Source organism: Takifugu flavidus, unplaced genomic scaffold (assembly GCF_003711565.1).
Source record: "Takifugu flavidus isolate HTHZ2018 unplaced genomic scaffold, ASM371156v2 ctg211, whole genome shotgun sequence".
Classification (NCBI taxonomy): Eukaryota; Metazoa; Chordata; class Actinopteri; order Tetraodontiformes; family Tetraodontidae; genus Takifugu; species Takifugu flavidus.
Window position 1 is genome coordinate 23,169 of NW_026621884.1, and position 17,074 is coordinate 40,242.

The 17,074-nt window shown below is 42.5% G+C and overlaps 2 protein-coding genes and 1 long non-coding RNA gene across 3 annotated transcripts in view; all 3 read left to right on the forward strand.

The window, feature by feature from the left end:
* The window catches only part of LOC130519800 (NACHT, LRR and PYD domains-containing protein 12-like), a 39,722-nt gene that overhangs the window by 17,238 nt on the left and 5,410 nt on the right, over window positions 1–17,074 (forward strand). Inside the window, exons 5-8 of the mRNA XM_057023390.1 lie at window positions 153–326; window positions 450–623; window positions 1,364–1,537; window positions 1,669–1,842. Of these exons, the coding sequence (XP_056879370.1) occupies window positions 153–326; window positions 450–623; window positions 1,364–1,537; window positions 1,669–1,842 (696 nt within the window). The remainder of the gene's footprint in view (window positions 1–152; window positions 327–449; window positions 624–1,363; window positions 1,538–1,668; window positions 1,843–17,074) is intronic.
* On the forward strand, window positions 7,002–7,870 carry LOC130519804 (uncharacterized). The gene is made up of 2 exons (XR_008948476.1): window positions 7,002–7,273; window positions 7,530–7,870. It is a non-coding gene; the product is annotated as an uncharacterized LOC130519804 (long non-coding RNA).
* Window positions 8,192–17,074, forward strand: LOC130519802 (NLR family CARD domain-containing protein 3-like). Its single transcript, XM_057023392.1, has 8 exons — window positions 8,192–8,338; window positions 8,925–9,082; window positions 11,008–11,175; window positions 11,763–11,864; window positions 12,135–12,247; window positions 12,348–13,637; window positions 13,682–14,165; window positions 15,093–17,074. Exons 2-8 carry the CDS (start codon window positions 9,021–9,023, stop codon window positions 15,304–15,306), a joined length of 2,433 nt encoding a protein of 810 aa, XP_056879372.1. The 5' UTR covers window positions 8,192–8,338; window positions 8,925–9,020; the 3' UTR covers window positions 15,307–17,074.

Genomic DNA, 17,074 nt, shown 5'->3' on the forward strand with positions numbered 1-17,074 from the left:
AAGAACATCTCCATTTCTGACTGATTATTTTTGGGTGACTATCTGAAACACCAGATGTTCTGTCGACTGTTTTCCTGTTCAGGTTTTCAGAAACGAGTGTGGACTCAACATATCTGCTCATATCTGACAGGTTGTATTTTGTCTTTATTCAGTTTAAGGTACTGCAGGTTATCACAGCTCAGCTGTGACTCTCTGGCCTCGGCGCTGAGGTCCAATCCCTCCCATCTGAGGGTTCTGGACCTGAGCTACAACAGTCTAAAGGATTCAGGGGTGAAGCTGCTCTGTTCTGGACTGGAGAGTCTAAACTGTAAGCTGGAGACTCTCAGGTCAGTTCAGCTATGTCTAAAGTCCGTATTTCTTTCATCTACAAAGATTCCAAGCAGATTTATTTGGAACTAAGCAAAGCAAAATGTCTGACTGAAACAAATGGGATTTATTGTGGTTTTTAGATTAAAGGACTGCACTTTATCAGAGCTCAGCTGTGACTCTCTGGCCTCAGCACTGAAGTCCAATCCCTCCCATCTGAGGGTTCTGGACCTGAGTCAGAACCAGCTGAAGAATCCAGCAGTGAAGCTGCTCTGTGGTTTTCTGCAGGATCCTCTCTGTAAGCTGGAGACTCTCAGGTGAGTTCATGTATTTTATTGTTCGACAGTACGATTTATTTCCTTATAAAGATTATTACTAAAGGTCGACTGAAAATAAAAGGACAGTCAGAGGTTCTTAAAGCAGCACTCAGGTGAAATGGTGAGGAACATCACAGGTGAGGGGGGAGCAGATACTAGGATGAAAAACCCATTGTGAAGTAGGTAAAAAACCACTCGGAGAGCACATACTGTGACATCCACCCACAGTATTGTATATTTGCTGGACTAATACAAGGTTAGATAACATAGTCGGCAGCTTTAAGATCAAAGCCAGGGACCCGTTCTGCATCAACACAAAGCTGATATAGTCTGTTGTGGACTGGGATGAGAGGGTTCTCAGGTCAAACCCTAGTGTGGACAAAACATGGTGTTCTGGTAGTGGAGCAGGCCCCTGAACACCTCCAGAGCCCTGCCAATGTACCCTTGAGCAAGGTACCGAACCCCTAAATGCTGACTTAGGGCCCTGCAATCAGCTGGGGACTCATTCAGGGCCACCAACCTGGTTGAGGAGGATCCATTGCCGACGTGGGAGATCTCCTCCTTTCATGCCTTCCCTGAGTTCCTGGATGTAGTGACCTGGACCTGTGATGGCCCCGATAACTCCCACTCCTGACTCCAGAATGCCGCCAGCCATGACACATAGACAGGCCCCCCGGGAGGGAACGGAGAACCTGTTGTGTTTATGTGTTGTGATCTTCTAATCTCTTTTCTTTTTTTAGTTTGATTGACTGCAGGTTATCAGAGATCAGCTGTGACTCTCTGGCCTCGGCGCTGAGGTCCAATCCCTCCCATCTGAGGGTTCTGGACCTGAACTCCAACAGTCTAAAGGATTCAGGGGTGAAGCTGCTCTGTTCTAGACTGGAGAGTCCAAACTGTCAGCTGGAGACTCTCAGGTCAGTTCAGCTGTGTCTAAAGTCCGTATTTCATTCATCTACAAAGATTCCGAGCAGATTTATTTGTAACTAAGCAAAGCAAAATCTGAACACGTCTGACTGAAACAAATGGGATTTATTGTGGTTTTTAGATTGATTAACTGCAGTTTATCAGAGATCAGCTGTGACTCTCTGGCCTCGGCGCTGAGGTCCAATCCCTCCCATCTGAGGGTTCTGGACCTCAGTCTTAACCAGCTGAAGGATCCAGGAGTGAAGCTGCTCTGTGGTTTTCTCCAGGATCCTCTCTGTAAGCTGGAGACTCTCAGGTATGCAGTAAATTAAATACTGAAATGAAAAAGACTTAAAGCTGATCTGGTTTATGGTGGCAGAAGGAACTGTCGGCTTTTCTGAACCAACACTAAATGATTACTGTATGTGCAAGAACTGTAAAATGGCATCTTTTATCTGTCATTCAGATTAAAGGACTGCAGGTTATCAGAGATCAGCTGTGACTCTCTGGCCTCGGCGCTGAGGTCCAATCCCTCCCATCTGAGGGTTCTGGACCTGAGACAGAACCACCTGAAGGATTCAGGAGTGAAGCTGCTGTCTGCTCTCGTAAAGAATCCAGACTATGGGCTGGAGATATTGATTCAGTAGCTGGTTGAAGCCAGTCAACTCCCGCTCATCTGCTGCATCACTCACTGACCACTGGTGAAGAGCATCTGTGGAAACATCTGCCGTCTACTCCCTCCATAGATGAAGAATTCAGTTTTTAAAAAGCGGTGGTGGACTTTCAGGAGATCAGTCGATGGTCAACAAAGCAGAAGCAGCTTCGCCTTGAAGTTAAATTAGTTCCTGGTATCACACAATGCATCTTTATAAAGTTCTAAATGGCTCCTCGGCCACTCTTATAAGCATGAAAACATTCTCTTAATTGTCTCTTCAAATGTCTGTATTATACGTTACTATTTTACATCATGCCTTCAGAATCTTTAGGGTTTAGTATTTACTGTCTCTGTGACATGGAGCATTGGAATATTTCAGCTGCAGCCAGCAAAAACCCATCAGAATGACGGCTATCGGTGGGAACCGCAGGTCATTTGACTTTAGTCAGTCTGGTAAATGTTATATGATTTATTGCAATCTAATAAAAACAACTAATAAATGTTTGAAATAGTAAATAAAAAGAAGCAAAATGACCAAATAAAATTCCCATGAATACTGTAAATTTAAAGATGTCAAGAATGGAATATCAGCTTAAAAGGAATCAAACATAAAGTGTAAAGGCCTCCTTTAAGTTTACTGCAAAAATAAACACAAAATCAAGAGCGACACGCGCCAAAAACGTCTCATTCTCTCTTCTGTCTCCACTCATTCTTTTATATTCTCTTAAGATAATGGGGACGGGGTCGTGTGATAACAAAACAACCTAATTGGGGACTATATTTTTGTTGCAAGAACTTTGTCTCTTCAGAAGTTTCTATGTTGGCTTCCACAGATTGTGCATCCACTAAAAACTCAGTGTTTTTGAGGAACTACCAGGAGTGGCTGGAGTGGAGCCCAATGACGCTATAGCTACATATAGCTACATATAGATCACCGTTATCCTCAACCCAAAAGACCACCAGTTGGCGCAGCAATACTAAAGATAGGAGGTTGTGGTCGTTGCGCAGACGCGGAGTGATATCACGCACAAACGTGCCCTGTGTTCTATATACCGTATGTTCGCGACCAAAGGGCGCACCGTATTAAAAGGTGCAGCCTCAGTTACGGGTGCTATTTCTGTATTTAACACATACATCAGGCGCTCCGGATTATAGGGCGCAGGCATGGTAAAACATACCGCTACGATAGCTTAAAACATGCATGCTAGCGTGTATTTAGCAATGTATGTAGCAGTTTAGCGAAAGCCGGCAAGTAGAAAAGCATTTACAGATTTTATCCGTGTAGATTCTCAATCATCCAGGCCGTAGTTATCCAGGGTAGTTTTCTGTGTCAACTGGACGGTTTTTTATTCTCTTTTGAAGACGTTTCACCTTCTATCCAGAAGGCTTCTTCAGTTCTGAAGGCCACCGCAGTATCAGGGGCCCCGTCCAGGGTGGAGAATATTTAAGACCTAAGTGCGCCATGTGGTCGCGAAATTACGGTACCTCCGCTAAAAGCCAATCAGATTGCGTGAATTCCCAATTATTCTGATTAGAGCAACTCTCTCCAAAGTAGGACGTTCATGAGTATGAAATTTAAAATGACAATATTTACTTAAAATTGCAGCACAGACCAGTTCTTTGCTCCGACTGGGCCGTTAGTACTGACGGCACAACTGTCCAGTCAGCTGGTGAGTGTCGGGTACTGAGTTCACTCTTGACCAGGTCGGACATAATTAACACAGTGACGTGGGGAGGGGAGGCACTAAAAAGGAAAAAAGAAAGTGTACAAAAATAAAGATTTATATTTTCCACTGATATGTGTTAAAAATGCATTTGGAGTCTGACTACACATTTCTTCCATTTTATTAAGTCAAAATTGTTTTTCCGATCAAATCCAGGGCAGAAACCCCGGGTGAGGCAGGGGCGAATTGGGCCTCACGTCTGACTGCACAATCCAATACAAACTGGGTTGCATGTTGGTGCCATATTGCTAATATGAACTTTACAGAAATGGTGGTTATACACCATGACTTTCTGCAGTCTGTGTAATGTCTTTTATGCACGTGTGAGAGAACTATTCCTGCTGACCGCCCAATAAAGTGCAGAGGAAAGTCAGCAGGTGAGGCAGGCAGTTGTCGTCGAAATCCTCAGAAGTGTACTCAGACAGGCGCACGAACAAAGTTCACCACAAGTTGAGACCAGACTTGGAAGACTTTTCACCTGGCCAGGGGGGAGTGGCGCTCCGATCAGACACGAACTCTGCCGCGTCGTCCCGGAGACTCTCCTCCTCCTCCCCAGCGTTTCTCTTTTATTAAAACAGGCATGATTACACAGCAGGAGGCGTATCTTCGTTACACAGACTGCATCAGCTACATTTCTCACACAGGCAGGGGAACGTTTATGCTCGCCGAGTCACATTGCTCATGTTTTGACCATATTGGAGCGGTTCTCAGCCTACGCACAGGTGCACAGGCCTGAGGACCCTAACCTAAGCAGATACCACACATTATTGTTTGGTCCTCCTTCTTACTAACACGCTCACATACACATCCGTTCCCACACTCCACTTTCCCACATTTTAATCCTTCTCGTATTACCTACCAAACTAACTACTTTATTATTAAAAGCAATAACATAAAATGCAATTCGCGATATTTCCCAACACAGTACTCGGCCTCACCTCAAGGGGGCGCACGCAGGCTGGCAGGTGCTTTCTCGCTGGTGCTTTAATAGGCAAACTTTATTACAATTTATTGAAGCACCAGAATTTCAAGTTTGAAAAATAACAGAAATTTTTGCTGTTGGTCAAAATTAAATTTGTGCTGCACACATCTCTGCACTTTAATTTGTTTACAGTATAAATGAATTATTAAAACACATATGAATCCTAGCTCTATCCATAGCTATAAAAGAAAGTTCTTTATAGAACAAATATGGTCCTGTGTATATGTTTGTGTTGGTTTGTGAGTGTAATTGAAAGAGGAATGCTGATGGGATATGAAGCATTATCAGGAGTTGTATGCTGTTGAAAAAATGGTGAAATAAGATGCTTTTTTCAGTTCTTAAATCATAAATCTGACTCTTGAGGAGTCAGAGCCTCACCAGCCATGAACCTCACCGCACGTCACTGGAGCAGATGCTCAACTCAGCAACATGATCCGACACCAACACGATGTCTGGAGGCTTCAGGTCAAAGGGACACCAGGAGACGACTGTTGCTTCTCCACTGAAAAATGATGTTTAAAGGCTTAAAACGGCGCCATCAGACAATCACAGTCCATGAAAACTGACCTCAACCATCAAAAGGACCTGGAGAATCAGCACACAGGTCCAGCTTCAGAAGGTTTGAGGCTTTCCATCATGTCGTACAGGGAAGCCAGATCCAGATACTTGATGTTCAGTGACTTGGACACCTGAGGGAGGTCTCCAGAAGTTCTACTGAGGAATGAAAGAGTGGACGGGTCAGTTTTAGTCTCTTTATAAGCAGCTGGTTTATTGGGGAAGCTGCTGATGATAAAGGCTGATCAGTTACGTTAGCTAAAGAAGGTCTGTAACTTCAGATCACATTCAGGATTAACACTGTAAAAACATGAGAGTTTGTGGGAAAAGGATCCTTTTGATGTGTTTCAATGACCAATATTGTTTGTGTATTTGCTGTCATATTTTACAAATGTTCAGTTACGTTCTGTGAACGCTGGTGCTGAAATCATTATTTTTCTCTCAATTAAAATATTCAATATGTAGAAAATACAGACAATGATGCACCTAGAGATCAAAATAATCATAAAGGAGAAAAATACCTTAGATAATAGAAAAATATATTGAAACGATAATGATGTATATAATGAATAAAAAAAATAAAGTAAATCAGGCCCTTCATCTTATTATGTGGTTACTGGAAATGTCTCTAAAGTGTAGAAGTGTCAAGAAGTTAAAAGCAGCCGTATAAAAATTCAATTCTTCCATGAAGATATTAAAGTCCTATTATAGTAGTGTGTAAAGTTCATATGCTACATATGAAGTACAGAACAAACAAAAAAATCCTTAATCCGCCCCTCTCAAAGAGAGAACGGAATAATGGCGAAAAGATTAGTTCAGAGAGAAATTGATTCAGAACGCAGGGCATTTAACCTGCAGTGGACAAACGATTATTTCTTTCTTCAATGCAAAGAAAAGGCTGCCTGACTCATCTGTCAAGAGGAGGTGGCGGTATTCAAACAACACAATCTGCGGTGACACTATGAACCCCGTCACAAAGACAAGTACGATAGCTTGCAAGGCCAAATGCGAACAGACAAACTCTCAAAGCGAACAAGTGGACCGTTAGCTCAGCAGAATACATTTGGACGCCAAGCTCAGCTGAACCAGGCATCTGTTGGGGCCAGCTTTCAGGCTGCTCCACTGATAGCAAGCAGCCGTAAACCTTTCACTGACGGAGAGTTTGTCAAGAAATGCATAAACGCTGTGGCGGAGGTGGTGTGTCCCGAGAAGAAAGATGTCTTTAATGCCGTGAGTGTATCAGTGAGTACAATCACCAGACACATTGAAGAAATCGGGGGTAATGTAAACGCCCAGCTGCAGCAGAAGACGAAAGAATTTGAATTATTTTTTTTTGTGACGAACCCAGAGAGGTTATTTGGTTGTTATTTATTTCATTAATAGTGTTATTATTTATTTCCTGACTTTTGTTCTGTGAAGAATCCAGAAAGGGTTATTTGATTGTGCTTTCTTGAAAACAATACATTTTTACGTTTAGGCACTCCTGCAATCCTCAGACTGTTTTCTGTTACAAACTGACACTGGCCCCTGATCAGAGAAGGGAAAAGTTATGTGGCCCTCACAGGAAAGAGTCTGGGGACCCCTGGACTAAATGATACCAGTTTGTCCTGTCAGTGGAAATTCACTGTTGAATGAGAGTCAGTTGGTGGAAATGATGTGTATACAGTTTAAATACACTTAAATGACATTGATGATAATACCATTTTGTAAAAAGAAAATTATATATATAATTTTTCCCCACCACTTCAGGAGGGCGGTGCCCCAGCGCCCCTTATGGGCCACCGCCTCTGCAGCTCAAACTACGGGGCAGCAGAGCTTCATTTGGTCAAAGGTCAGTGAAATAAAGAATCTACAGTTCGGCACGAAGCCACATGGTGGCGCCAGAGAAGAGAAACCACAATCCGTCAGGATCAAAATGGGAAATGGCAACAAAAAGTTGGAAAAAATGACCATAAATCTGTAGAATTGATCAATTCTGGGAGACAGACATTCAAAATCAGATAGTTATTCGCTAAATGGCAGTGAATAAAACAGCTAAGGTCCCAAGATTAACGTGAATGAAACTCTTTCAACTTTGACTCCAACAGACTCGACGGAAGGAAGCGGCCCGCTGGCTGTGAGCAGCACCAACAGACCCTCAGGAGTCCAGAACACCTCAGAATTAACCTGAACATGATAAAAACCACCCAGAAAGCCTGAGGACCAACCACCAAACTAACATGAAAAACGACAACACAGATGGCTTTGATGGTTTTGGTCTTTTTTCCCCTCTGTTGAAGAAATAAAGGTGCTGTTTTATTACAGTTGCCAAGTGGGAATCGGAGAAGTTTCTGTGGGAAACGTTTAGCAAGTTTTCAGAAACTGAACGTTTGCTGTATTAGCACTGTTTAATCATTATTTTGCTATTAAAAGGACTAATCATCGTCTCTGTCACCTCTTTACCTCTGAAATGAGAGAAATCTTGTTTCTTTCTCTTTGATATTTTTGTTTACTGACAATGCTATCATGGTAATTTTATGAACAATAACCAAAATTAAAAAAATCCTCATCAATGCTTAATCAAAGCTTCCTTTGTAGTATTAGAAAAACATGTTATTTTTTACATACATTCAAAGGAAAACTTGACTCAACTGTCAGGGTTGTTTTCTGGTGTCTAACTTCCAGAACCACTGTTTACATATGCTGCACAAGAAGGACAAAGTCTAATGTACAAACTACAGGTGTGAGTTACACTGTTATCACACAGACACACCCACACACACACACTGATCAGACCAGTTGGACTCTGCTGCCAGTGAAACATTCCCGTACTGGATTTTAATGGAAATCATGTCAACGTATCAGCGTCCTCTGTTGCTGGTGGGCCTAATTTTCCTGTGGACTTTGAGTGGGGGAGGTGAGTGACCCTGTTGAATCAGTGTTTGAACAAAGATGAAATTCATTTTTAGATTCTTGTTGAAATCTAAAGATAGAATCTCTCATAATTATGAAGATTTGCTCCAGTTTCTTTGATCAGTGTCAACGTTAAACTTTTTAGAAAATAATGGGCTCATTCAGTGGGATCTAACTTTTGCTGGAATGAGTAAATAAGCTCCAGATCAGCGGTGGAACGTCAGTAATGTCAGCAGGCGTTGAAGCTCCTGAAGCTCACACACAGCACTGCAGGCGCCTTCACACCCAGATCCTCACAATATTCACCTGAGCTGAACCGAGTTTTAAAAGAAATACACTTTTAGGCTGAAAAGGACTAAAATGTAGCAGCAAATGAAACAGAAACCTGAACAGCTGAGCTCTGGAATCTTGTGGAACCTGCCTGCCTAAAAGTGACCTCATGAAGTAGATGTAAAGCAGCAAAAGGAAAATAATGAACCCAAAACCACCACAAAAGTTTATAAAAAGCATCTTCATGTCATCAGTCAGCTGATTTAATGAAGAATCATTATTAAGGTTTGAGTGTTGACCTGAATTTCTTTGAATTTCAGCTGAAAAGCAAACGGGCCAGGTTGGAAGTGATGTCATAGTTGCTGTAGTTGCTGTAGTTGCAGTAATTTGCTACTACAAATATAAAAAAAATAAAGATGTCAAAAAGCCGTCATTTAAATCAGACAAGAGCCGAAGATCAACCACCAACTGAATCAAGGTAACTATTTGTTCATTTATAATCCACTTCCTTGTCTTACATTTCATTACCTAATTAATCCTTCACCCTCTGCAGACATTTTAATAAAAATTGTAGTTTGAGATATTAAAATTCACAGAGAAACTGATGTGAAATAAAAGAAAAGCTTCATATTCATTTAAAGAGAGAAACCCTGATCGGTTCTTTATGCTGTCATAGTTTTGCGTCTTCATTTTTCAGCTGATTTTTAAAAACTGTTTTCTTTTAAATTTGCCACAATTAAGAGGTGTGTGCAGCCCCCAAAAGGTCAGAACTGTCAATATCCTATAGGGACACTTTGAACCAGAGGGGATCCTATAGATCAAAAAGTTGACACAGTTTGATTCCGCCCCAAAAACGAACATCTGTCAGACGAACTCCAGTTGTTTCCCAGTATTTCAGTTAAAACGTGGACCAAATTGTTCTGAAGAGAGGCGCTTGTGCTGGATATGACGCGATCCAACCACAAACACGAGACGTGTAGAGGCAGAGAAGAACCTGATAGAAAACCTCTAATATTCAGGTAGCATTTGTTCTTTCACTGCTGTCGTCTCGAATCAATGTTCCGCTGCGAGATGCGGCTTAATAACCTGCGTGTGCGCAATGAGCGTGCGCGTTTTCGGACGACGCACATTGCGGCTGGTCGACGGGAATGTTGTGACGGATGATCAAACTTTGTACCGTGTTTCCTCTAACTGCGTTTTCCGCTAACCCTGAGCCGACATCTTAGAAGTTGAGGAAGCACATTTTAATACTCACAATAAGTAACAATATTATTTGCAGTTAGTGGAAAAATCCACGGAAGAGGGACACAAACGCGACAGTTGTAGCCTCCTCTCTTTGTCCCTCCACTACGGGGACATCAGTCCTTTATTTAAAAAAGGAGAGTATGTAAAGAGGGAGAGATCAAGGCATTCCATTTTATTGTTTTACCTAAACCCATGGTGTTTCATATTTTTGGTCCTGTACATGTGGTCAGATCAGATTAGTCTGAGCAGAATTGGGTGTTTTTTGCCCTTTGCTGTGTGTCATCTATTCTATTCAGCATGTTGGGTTGCTGACTTCTGTTGGGTCGTGGCAACTTGATCATCACTTCTGAGATATTGACACCTTTTTCCTGAGGCTGGCTCCAATGCTGCCAACACACCTGGCCATGGATATGGTGGGGACTTCTGTGATGAGTGGGGTCAGAGGTGTGGACAAGCTCTGCTCCAAAACAAGCTTGCTAGATATGTTTGGGATCTCCTCCGCCACAACCACCAGCTGCAACTAGTAGCTGTGCACGCCATGCAGAGTTTTGACCTCTAGGTCAGGCTACAGATGTTTTTTCCAGCACCATCATGTGTTCGTGAGAAACATGATGCGCCTGATCAAAAAAAGCTGCTTGTAATCTGACAGACGAGCCATGATGAGATGTCAAGGTGCGTTGTTGAAAATGAAGATCCTCTTCTTGGAATCCTGTCTGAGATGACAGAAGATGATGCTGCATTTGACCGACTTTGATGATGTGATGACTTATTTCTGTGTAGTTTTGAATGCATTCTCATCTTATTTGTTGAATTTAATGTTGAGAACTAACATCTTGAAAGAATTTAGGTTTTCTTGTAAACCATAACCAGATAAAAAATGATTTAATTTGTATTTGTGTGCGTCCGTCTAATGCCACCGCACCTTCTGAAACACCCAGGAGAAACATTTTTTCCACAACTATTTTATATTTAACATGGTGTAAACTTTTAAGATGTCCCAAAACTTTTTCCCAATATATATGTGGCCTGTATGATGTACAGGGTTACATCATATAATAGATTTTGATGTGAATGAGCCGACAATACGTCATTGGACAGACCTCTGCTTGTCTTCATACTGAGAATCATGTTCTTTAATCTTATTTTCTGTGTCAGCAGACTGTTCCTGCTTAACCATTTAGACTCACATTTAAAAATGAGCGAATGTGTGATGGAAGAGGAAGAGAGAGCAGAGTCCGTAGTGCCCAGCTGTGTGTCCATGAAGAGCGACTGCTCCAAAGGGAAACCTTTATACTTCGGCATCGGACCTCAAGGCTCACCTTTAAAGTAAGGTTTTCTGAACCACAACTCTACCTTAGAACATTTCTCAACCATACAAAACATCATTTTGTGGGTATTAGCCTCTACTATTGTGAAAAATGAAATTCATCAGGTCCTTAAAATGAAACGGCGCACAGTCCTTTCACTATGTTGGCCTGTGGAAAACCAGTGTTGTCGGGCCGATGGACCAGCGTCCCCATCGTTGCAGGACCACCGTTGGCCACCAGTTGGGTTTTTGGGATCAAAGTGGGGGCTTTCCTGTATCTGGTTCTCCTCACGGATCCATGACTACAACATGTTGCTGCAAGTGCAGAGACGTTTGCTCTGGAAAGAACTTTAGAGCACATTCAGTGCTGCAGGATGAGGGGCTGGAAAAGGTGCCAGTTCTTTTCTCACTGCAGGGAACAGTTAAAAAAAGCAGCTTAAACTCTGAAAACATGAAAATTATACAGATACATCATTGATTCAGTTGTTATCCAGAATGTATCAGAAATGTTCCTGTTTGATAAAAATGATTTGGGATTATTTAACTACAACCTCTACAGATTATTTACCTTCATCACGTCTCATCACTATTTCTGATGTTTCCTCAGGATGGACGAGGACAGAGCAGAGTCCACAGTGCCCAGCTGTGTGTCCCTGAAGAGTGACTGGTCCAAAGATGGGGAAATAAACTTCAGAAGTTCAGACCAAATGTAAGAAAACTAAAGCGTGATGATGTGTTTGTGTGCCAGCTGTTAGTCACATTAACAGCAGCAGGTGTGAGTTTATTATTGGAGATGTTTAACACTTAAACCTCAGACAGTCATATAGTTACAGACTTAATGTGAATATTGTTGATTAGAAACAAGAATCATGTTTTAAACTGAAAGATGAATTCAGACATAAATGCTGGAACAATATTGAGTCTTGATCAGGTTCTTTCATCCTATAAATCAAAGGACTAATAGAGATGTGTTTCATAGTGAGAGGGGGGAGCACATCCTATCAAACTGGGACCAGTCAGCTCCACCAGGAGAGTCCTCTTGTTCACAATCTGGAAGCAGATCTGGAGATGCTGAAATGAAGCCCAAACAAAGTAAAATTGTTCATTACAAAAATTAACTTGTGATGTCATGAATTTGTAGTTGTGTTGATGATTTATTATAGATGGAAATCATTGGTTTACTTATGTTCAGGAAGTGATCTGCAGGAGGTGCTAGAAGGTCATAAGATCAGTCTGAAGAGAAGATGTGAACATGTGACTGAAGGAACTCATGAAGCAGGAAGTGGAACCCTGCTGAACAAGATCTACACTGAGCTCTACATCACTGAGGGACAAAGTGAGGAGGTGGACACACAACATGAGGTGAGACAGCTTGAGAGAACCTCCAAGAAGAACATCCAGGACACTCCAATCAAGTGCCAGGACATCTTCAAAGTCTTAACTGAGCAACAGAGACACATCAGAGTGGTTCTGACCAACGGTGTCGCCGGCGTTGGAAAAACCTTCTCAGTGCAGAAGTTCAGTCTGGACTGGGCAGAAGGTTTGGAGAACCAAGACATCAGTCTGGTGCTTCCGCTCTCATGGAGGGAGCTAAACTTGATCAGAGATGAGCAGCACAGTCTTCTCTCACTGCTTCATGTTTTCCATCCAACATTACAGAAGATCAGAGCAGAAGATCTGACTGTCTGGAAACTTCTGTTCATCTTTGATGGCCTGGATGAAAGCAGATTTTCACTGGATTTCAACAAGCATCAGCTCATCTCTGATGTCACACAAGTATCGTCAGTTGGCGTGCTCCTGGTGAACCTCATCCAGGGGAACCTGCTTCCCTCAGCTCTCATCTGGATCACCTCCAGACCTGCAGCAGCCCATCAGATTCCTCCCTCGTGTGTTGACAGGATCACAGAAGTACGAGGCTTCACTGACTCCCAGAAGGAGGAGTACTTCAGGAGGAGGTTCAGTGATGAAGATCTGTCCAAGAGAATCATCTCACACATCAAGGCCTCCAGGAGCCTCCACATCATGTGTCTGATCCCAGTTTTCTGCTGGATCACTGCTATAGTTCTGGAGGACATGATGACCACAGACCAGAGAGGAGAGCTGCCCAAAACCCTGACTGACCTCTACTCACACTTCCTGATGGTTCAGATAAAGAGGAAGAAGCAGAAGTATGGAGGAAAGCAGAGACCAGAGGAACTGACTGAGGCTGACAAAGAACTCCTTCTGAAGTTGGGTCAGCTGGCGTTTGAACATCTGGAGAAAGGAAACATCATGTTCTACTCAGAAGACCTGGAGCAATGTGGACTGGACGTCTCCGAGGTGTCGGTGTACTCAGGAGTTTGTACAGAGATCTTCAAAAGAGAGAGTGTGATCTTCCAGAAATCAGTCTACTGCTTTGTTCATCTGAGCATTCAGGAGTTTCTGGCTGCCGTCTACACATTCCACTGTTACACCATCAATAAAAGGATTATGGAGTCTTTCCCAAAATATTTGAAACTAAACCCTTTTTCCTGGTTGTTGGGTTGTTTAATAACGATCCAGTCACATCTCTTGATGACTTCCTCAGGAGAGCACTAATTAAATCTCTTGAAAGTAAAAATGGCCACCTGGACTTGTTTGTTCGCTTCCTTCATGGTCTCTCTCTGGAGTCCAATCAGAGGATCTTGGGTGGACTGTTGGATCAGACGGAGAACCACCCAGAAACCATCCAGAAGGTCCTCAACAACCTGAAGGAGGTGAACAGTGATAAATTCTCCCCAGACAGAAGCATCAACATCTTCCACTGTCTGATGGAGATGAAGGATCAGTCAGTCCATCAGGAGATCCAAGAGTTCCTGAAGTCAGAGAAGAAATCAGAGAGGAGACTGTCAGAGATCCACTGTTCAGCTCTGGCCGACCTGCTGCAGATGTCAGAGGAGGTTCTGGATGAGCTGAACCTGCAGCAGTACAACACCTCAGTGGAGGGACGACGTCGCCTGATTCCAGCTGTGAGGAACTGCAGAAAGGCCAAGTAAGTAAAGATTTTTGAGGCCGGACATCGGCGTTTAAATCAAGCGAGTCGATCATGTCAGGCAGCAATACCCCCTCCAGTGGTCATTCCTTCAATTCTTTATTTCCATTGCAGCGTCCATAAATTAAAAAAACAACAATTCATTCAGAAATGTTCAACACTGGCTGGATATAAGTTCAAAGTTCAATCCAGACAAACCAACATAAGGCAGGAATAATAGGAGCCACAAGTTAACTGACTATCATGAAATTACTGTCATGTCATTAAATAACTTTTGTTTGTTTGTATACATCGTATTCAAATGACAGAAAAACACATTTTAACTAATGACATGTGACTATTTTGCTTCATTTGTTCAACGTAAAAACAGCCGGCCTCGTTGGTTTAAATGGGTGTTTTAGGTCTTTGTGGCGGTTCCGTTTGGAGCCTTTATGTGACCCACAAAGTTGTTTGACCCTTTCCACACCCGTTAGGTGGCAACTTCATCACTCGCCAAAAAAAGGTGCAGTGAAAATGATTTGAAGGAAAACAGGCAGATGTAACAGAAGCTGAGGGCAATCGATGCAACCAGAGACTCTGATGTCATCGATCGGATCGCTGAATTAAGACTTGACGCACCATCGTACAAATTGTATGAAATGCAAAATATCCAAAGAGCCGATAGACAGATAAAAAGATGCACGTTTCTTTAAACCATTTGCTATAATCATTTTAAATATTGAGTAATTATGAGCTGTTCTAAAATAAGACAAATGTTAAGAATAATTCAGTGTCATTTCAGATCTGATGGTCGTTCAAACTGTTGCTCTATGGTGTTGAATTTAGCTTTTCCAGGAAATGAGCTACATTTGTGTTTAGGTAGATTCTCAGATAAGTTGATTAGAAATCCCAAAGTTTGACTCACTATTTTTGTTTCATACACAACAGACTGTCTGGTCGTTTTCTTTCAAAGAGTCATTGGGAAGTTGTGGCCTCAGCAATGACGTCAAACCCTTCTCATCTACGGGAGCTGAGCTTAAGCAAGAACCAAAACCTGACAGATGCCGTAGTAAAGTTACTGTCTTCTGGAATGATGCATCCAAACTGCAGACTGGAGACGCTCAGGTCAGTCAGAGATGATCCAGTACTTTCCCAGGTGTAACTAGTTAGACAATAAATGTTTACATGTTTGATCTTTGTTATAAACATAGTGTTACAGTTCTCAGAAAAAAGACCACACAGGACAGATTTGCAGTATTAAATTGGTTGTAGAAATCTGTCCCATGTGAGGATGGACATCAATGACTAGAAAGGAAGTATCAGTTGTAGATTTGTCTTGTTTTATTTTAGGCTGGCCACAAAACCGCCCAAACATTCAGACAAATCAAAAATGGTTCTTCCTGTCTTTTAAAGATCAGAAGGAAAACTAGAAAACCCAAAAAGAAAGCTGCTGCAGTGTGCCATGCCCCTTCTCTACTGAGAAAACCCATCCCAAAAAAGAGAAAAGCCCAAGTGTGAAGTGAGCACCCTGTTAAACCTTGGTACCGAAAGCCTGCAGTCATTCTCATCTGAGGTGGCTTCATTCCAGCCAGAAGCCCAAACCTGCCTCCCTCTTAAAGGGGCAGCAGGTCAGTCCAACCACAGAAACCTTCATGAAGATCTGAAGCTTTCAGCATCCACAATTGTTGCACCTCACTTCCATTGGAGTCCAAATCAGAAGTCAACAAGTTGATTCTACACTGATTCTACACAATGCAACCATTTTAAAAAGGTTTCCATCCATAAGTTTTCACACATTTTTATATAAATCTGTTTGTTCATCGCCTCCTTCTTTTGTAATGATCATGAAAGAAAATGAACTTATTTGAGTTTTTCTCCTCACAAATATGACTTTCTATGAACGATGCAATAAATGCAGCTTGCAATCTAAGACAATATGGAAGTATGTGTATATAATAGTAGTGGAAGTAGTTCATAAAATAATACATTTGCTCTTCTCATCGAATCTTTCTATGTTATTAAAGAAAAACCTGCTCTTAGACAACAACATCTAAGACATCAACCAAAAATCCTAATTTTATACAATATAATATAAAACAGTGGAGAAGACTCTTTCTGCAGAGACACTGGTGGCAGGAATGCAGAAGTATCACCTGCTCAACTTGGAAGGTGGAGCAGAAACCACCAGCTGAGAAGGTCCTCAGCGAGAGGAAGTGGTGGAGAACCATGAAACTTGCTAAGCTCCACCTCAGCTCCAGAGACGGGCTGAGCTGGAGCTGTGGCACCAGGTATCGCCCAGAAGAGCCTCCAACAAACAAGCTCTTCTCTTGGGAGGAGAGGGCTTTGAATCTCAGCTCAGTGTGCTTGTCTCTAGTAGGTGGCAGCTGCACCTTTTCCTGAGGTCCTTGTTGATGCCCTGAGGGGAATTGATGCTCCTGCAATGTTTTCTGGCAGCATTGAGCTTGCAGTGGGGCAATCAAACACACTGTGGGGGGGCTCTCTTTCCTTCTCTCATCTGGAGAACAAGTGACACCAGCTGCCAATCATTGTTGGAGAAATGTGCAGTCAGGGGAACGATGCGTCCAGACTATAGCCACCCTTCCAGCATCCAGCAGTGTCTAAAACCTTTGATTTGGTTTCACCAGAGAGTGTAGGGATTGCAGGGTCGCTGCAGCATCGCCCACAAGCTATCAGGAGTGGGTCGCTTTGTCCCAGCTCCTGACAAGAGTTGAGTGCTATTGAGAAATGTGGTCTCACAAACTTGGAAGGTATTTTGACCCACACACTTTACATACGCTGTAGATCTTGTCCAACCGCCCTGAAAGAACCCAAAATACGAACATACGGCAGATAAGCCGGAGCAGGACCAGAGGTTTGTTGCTTGTAAGCTGTGTTTTGCTCTGGTACATGTTGATTTTTATTTGTCTTCT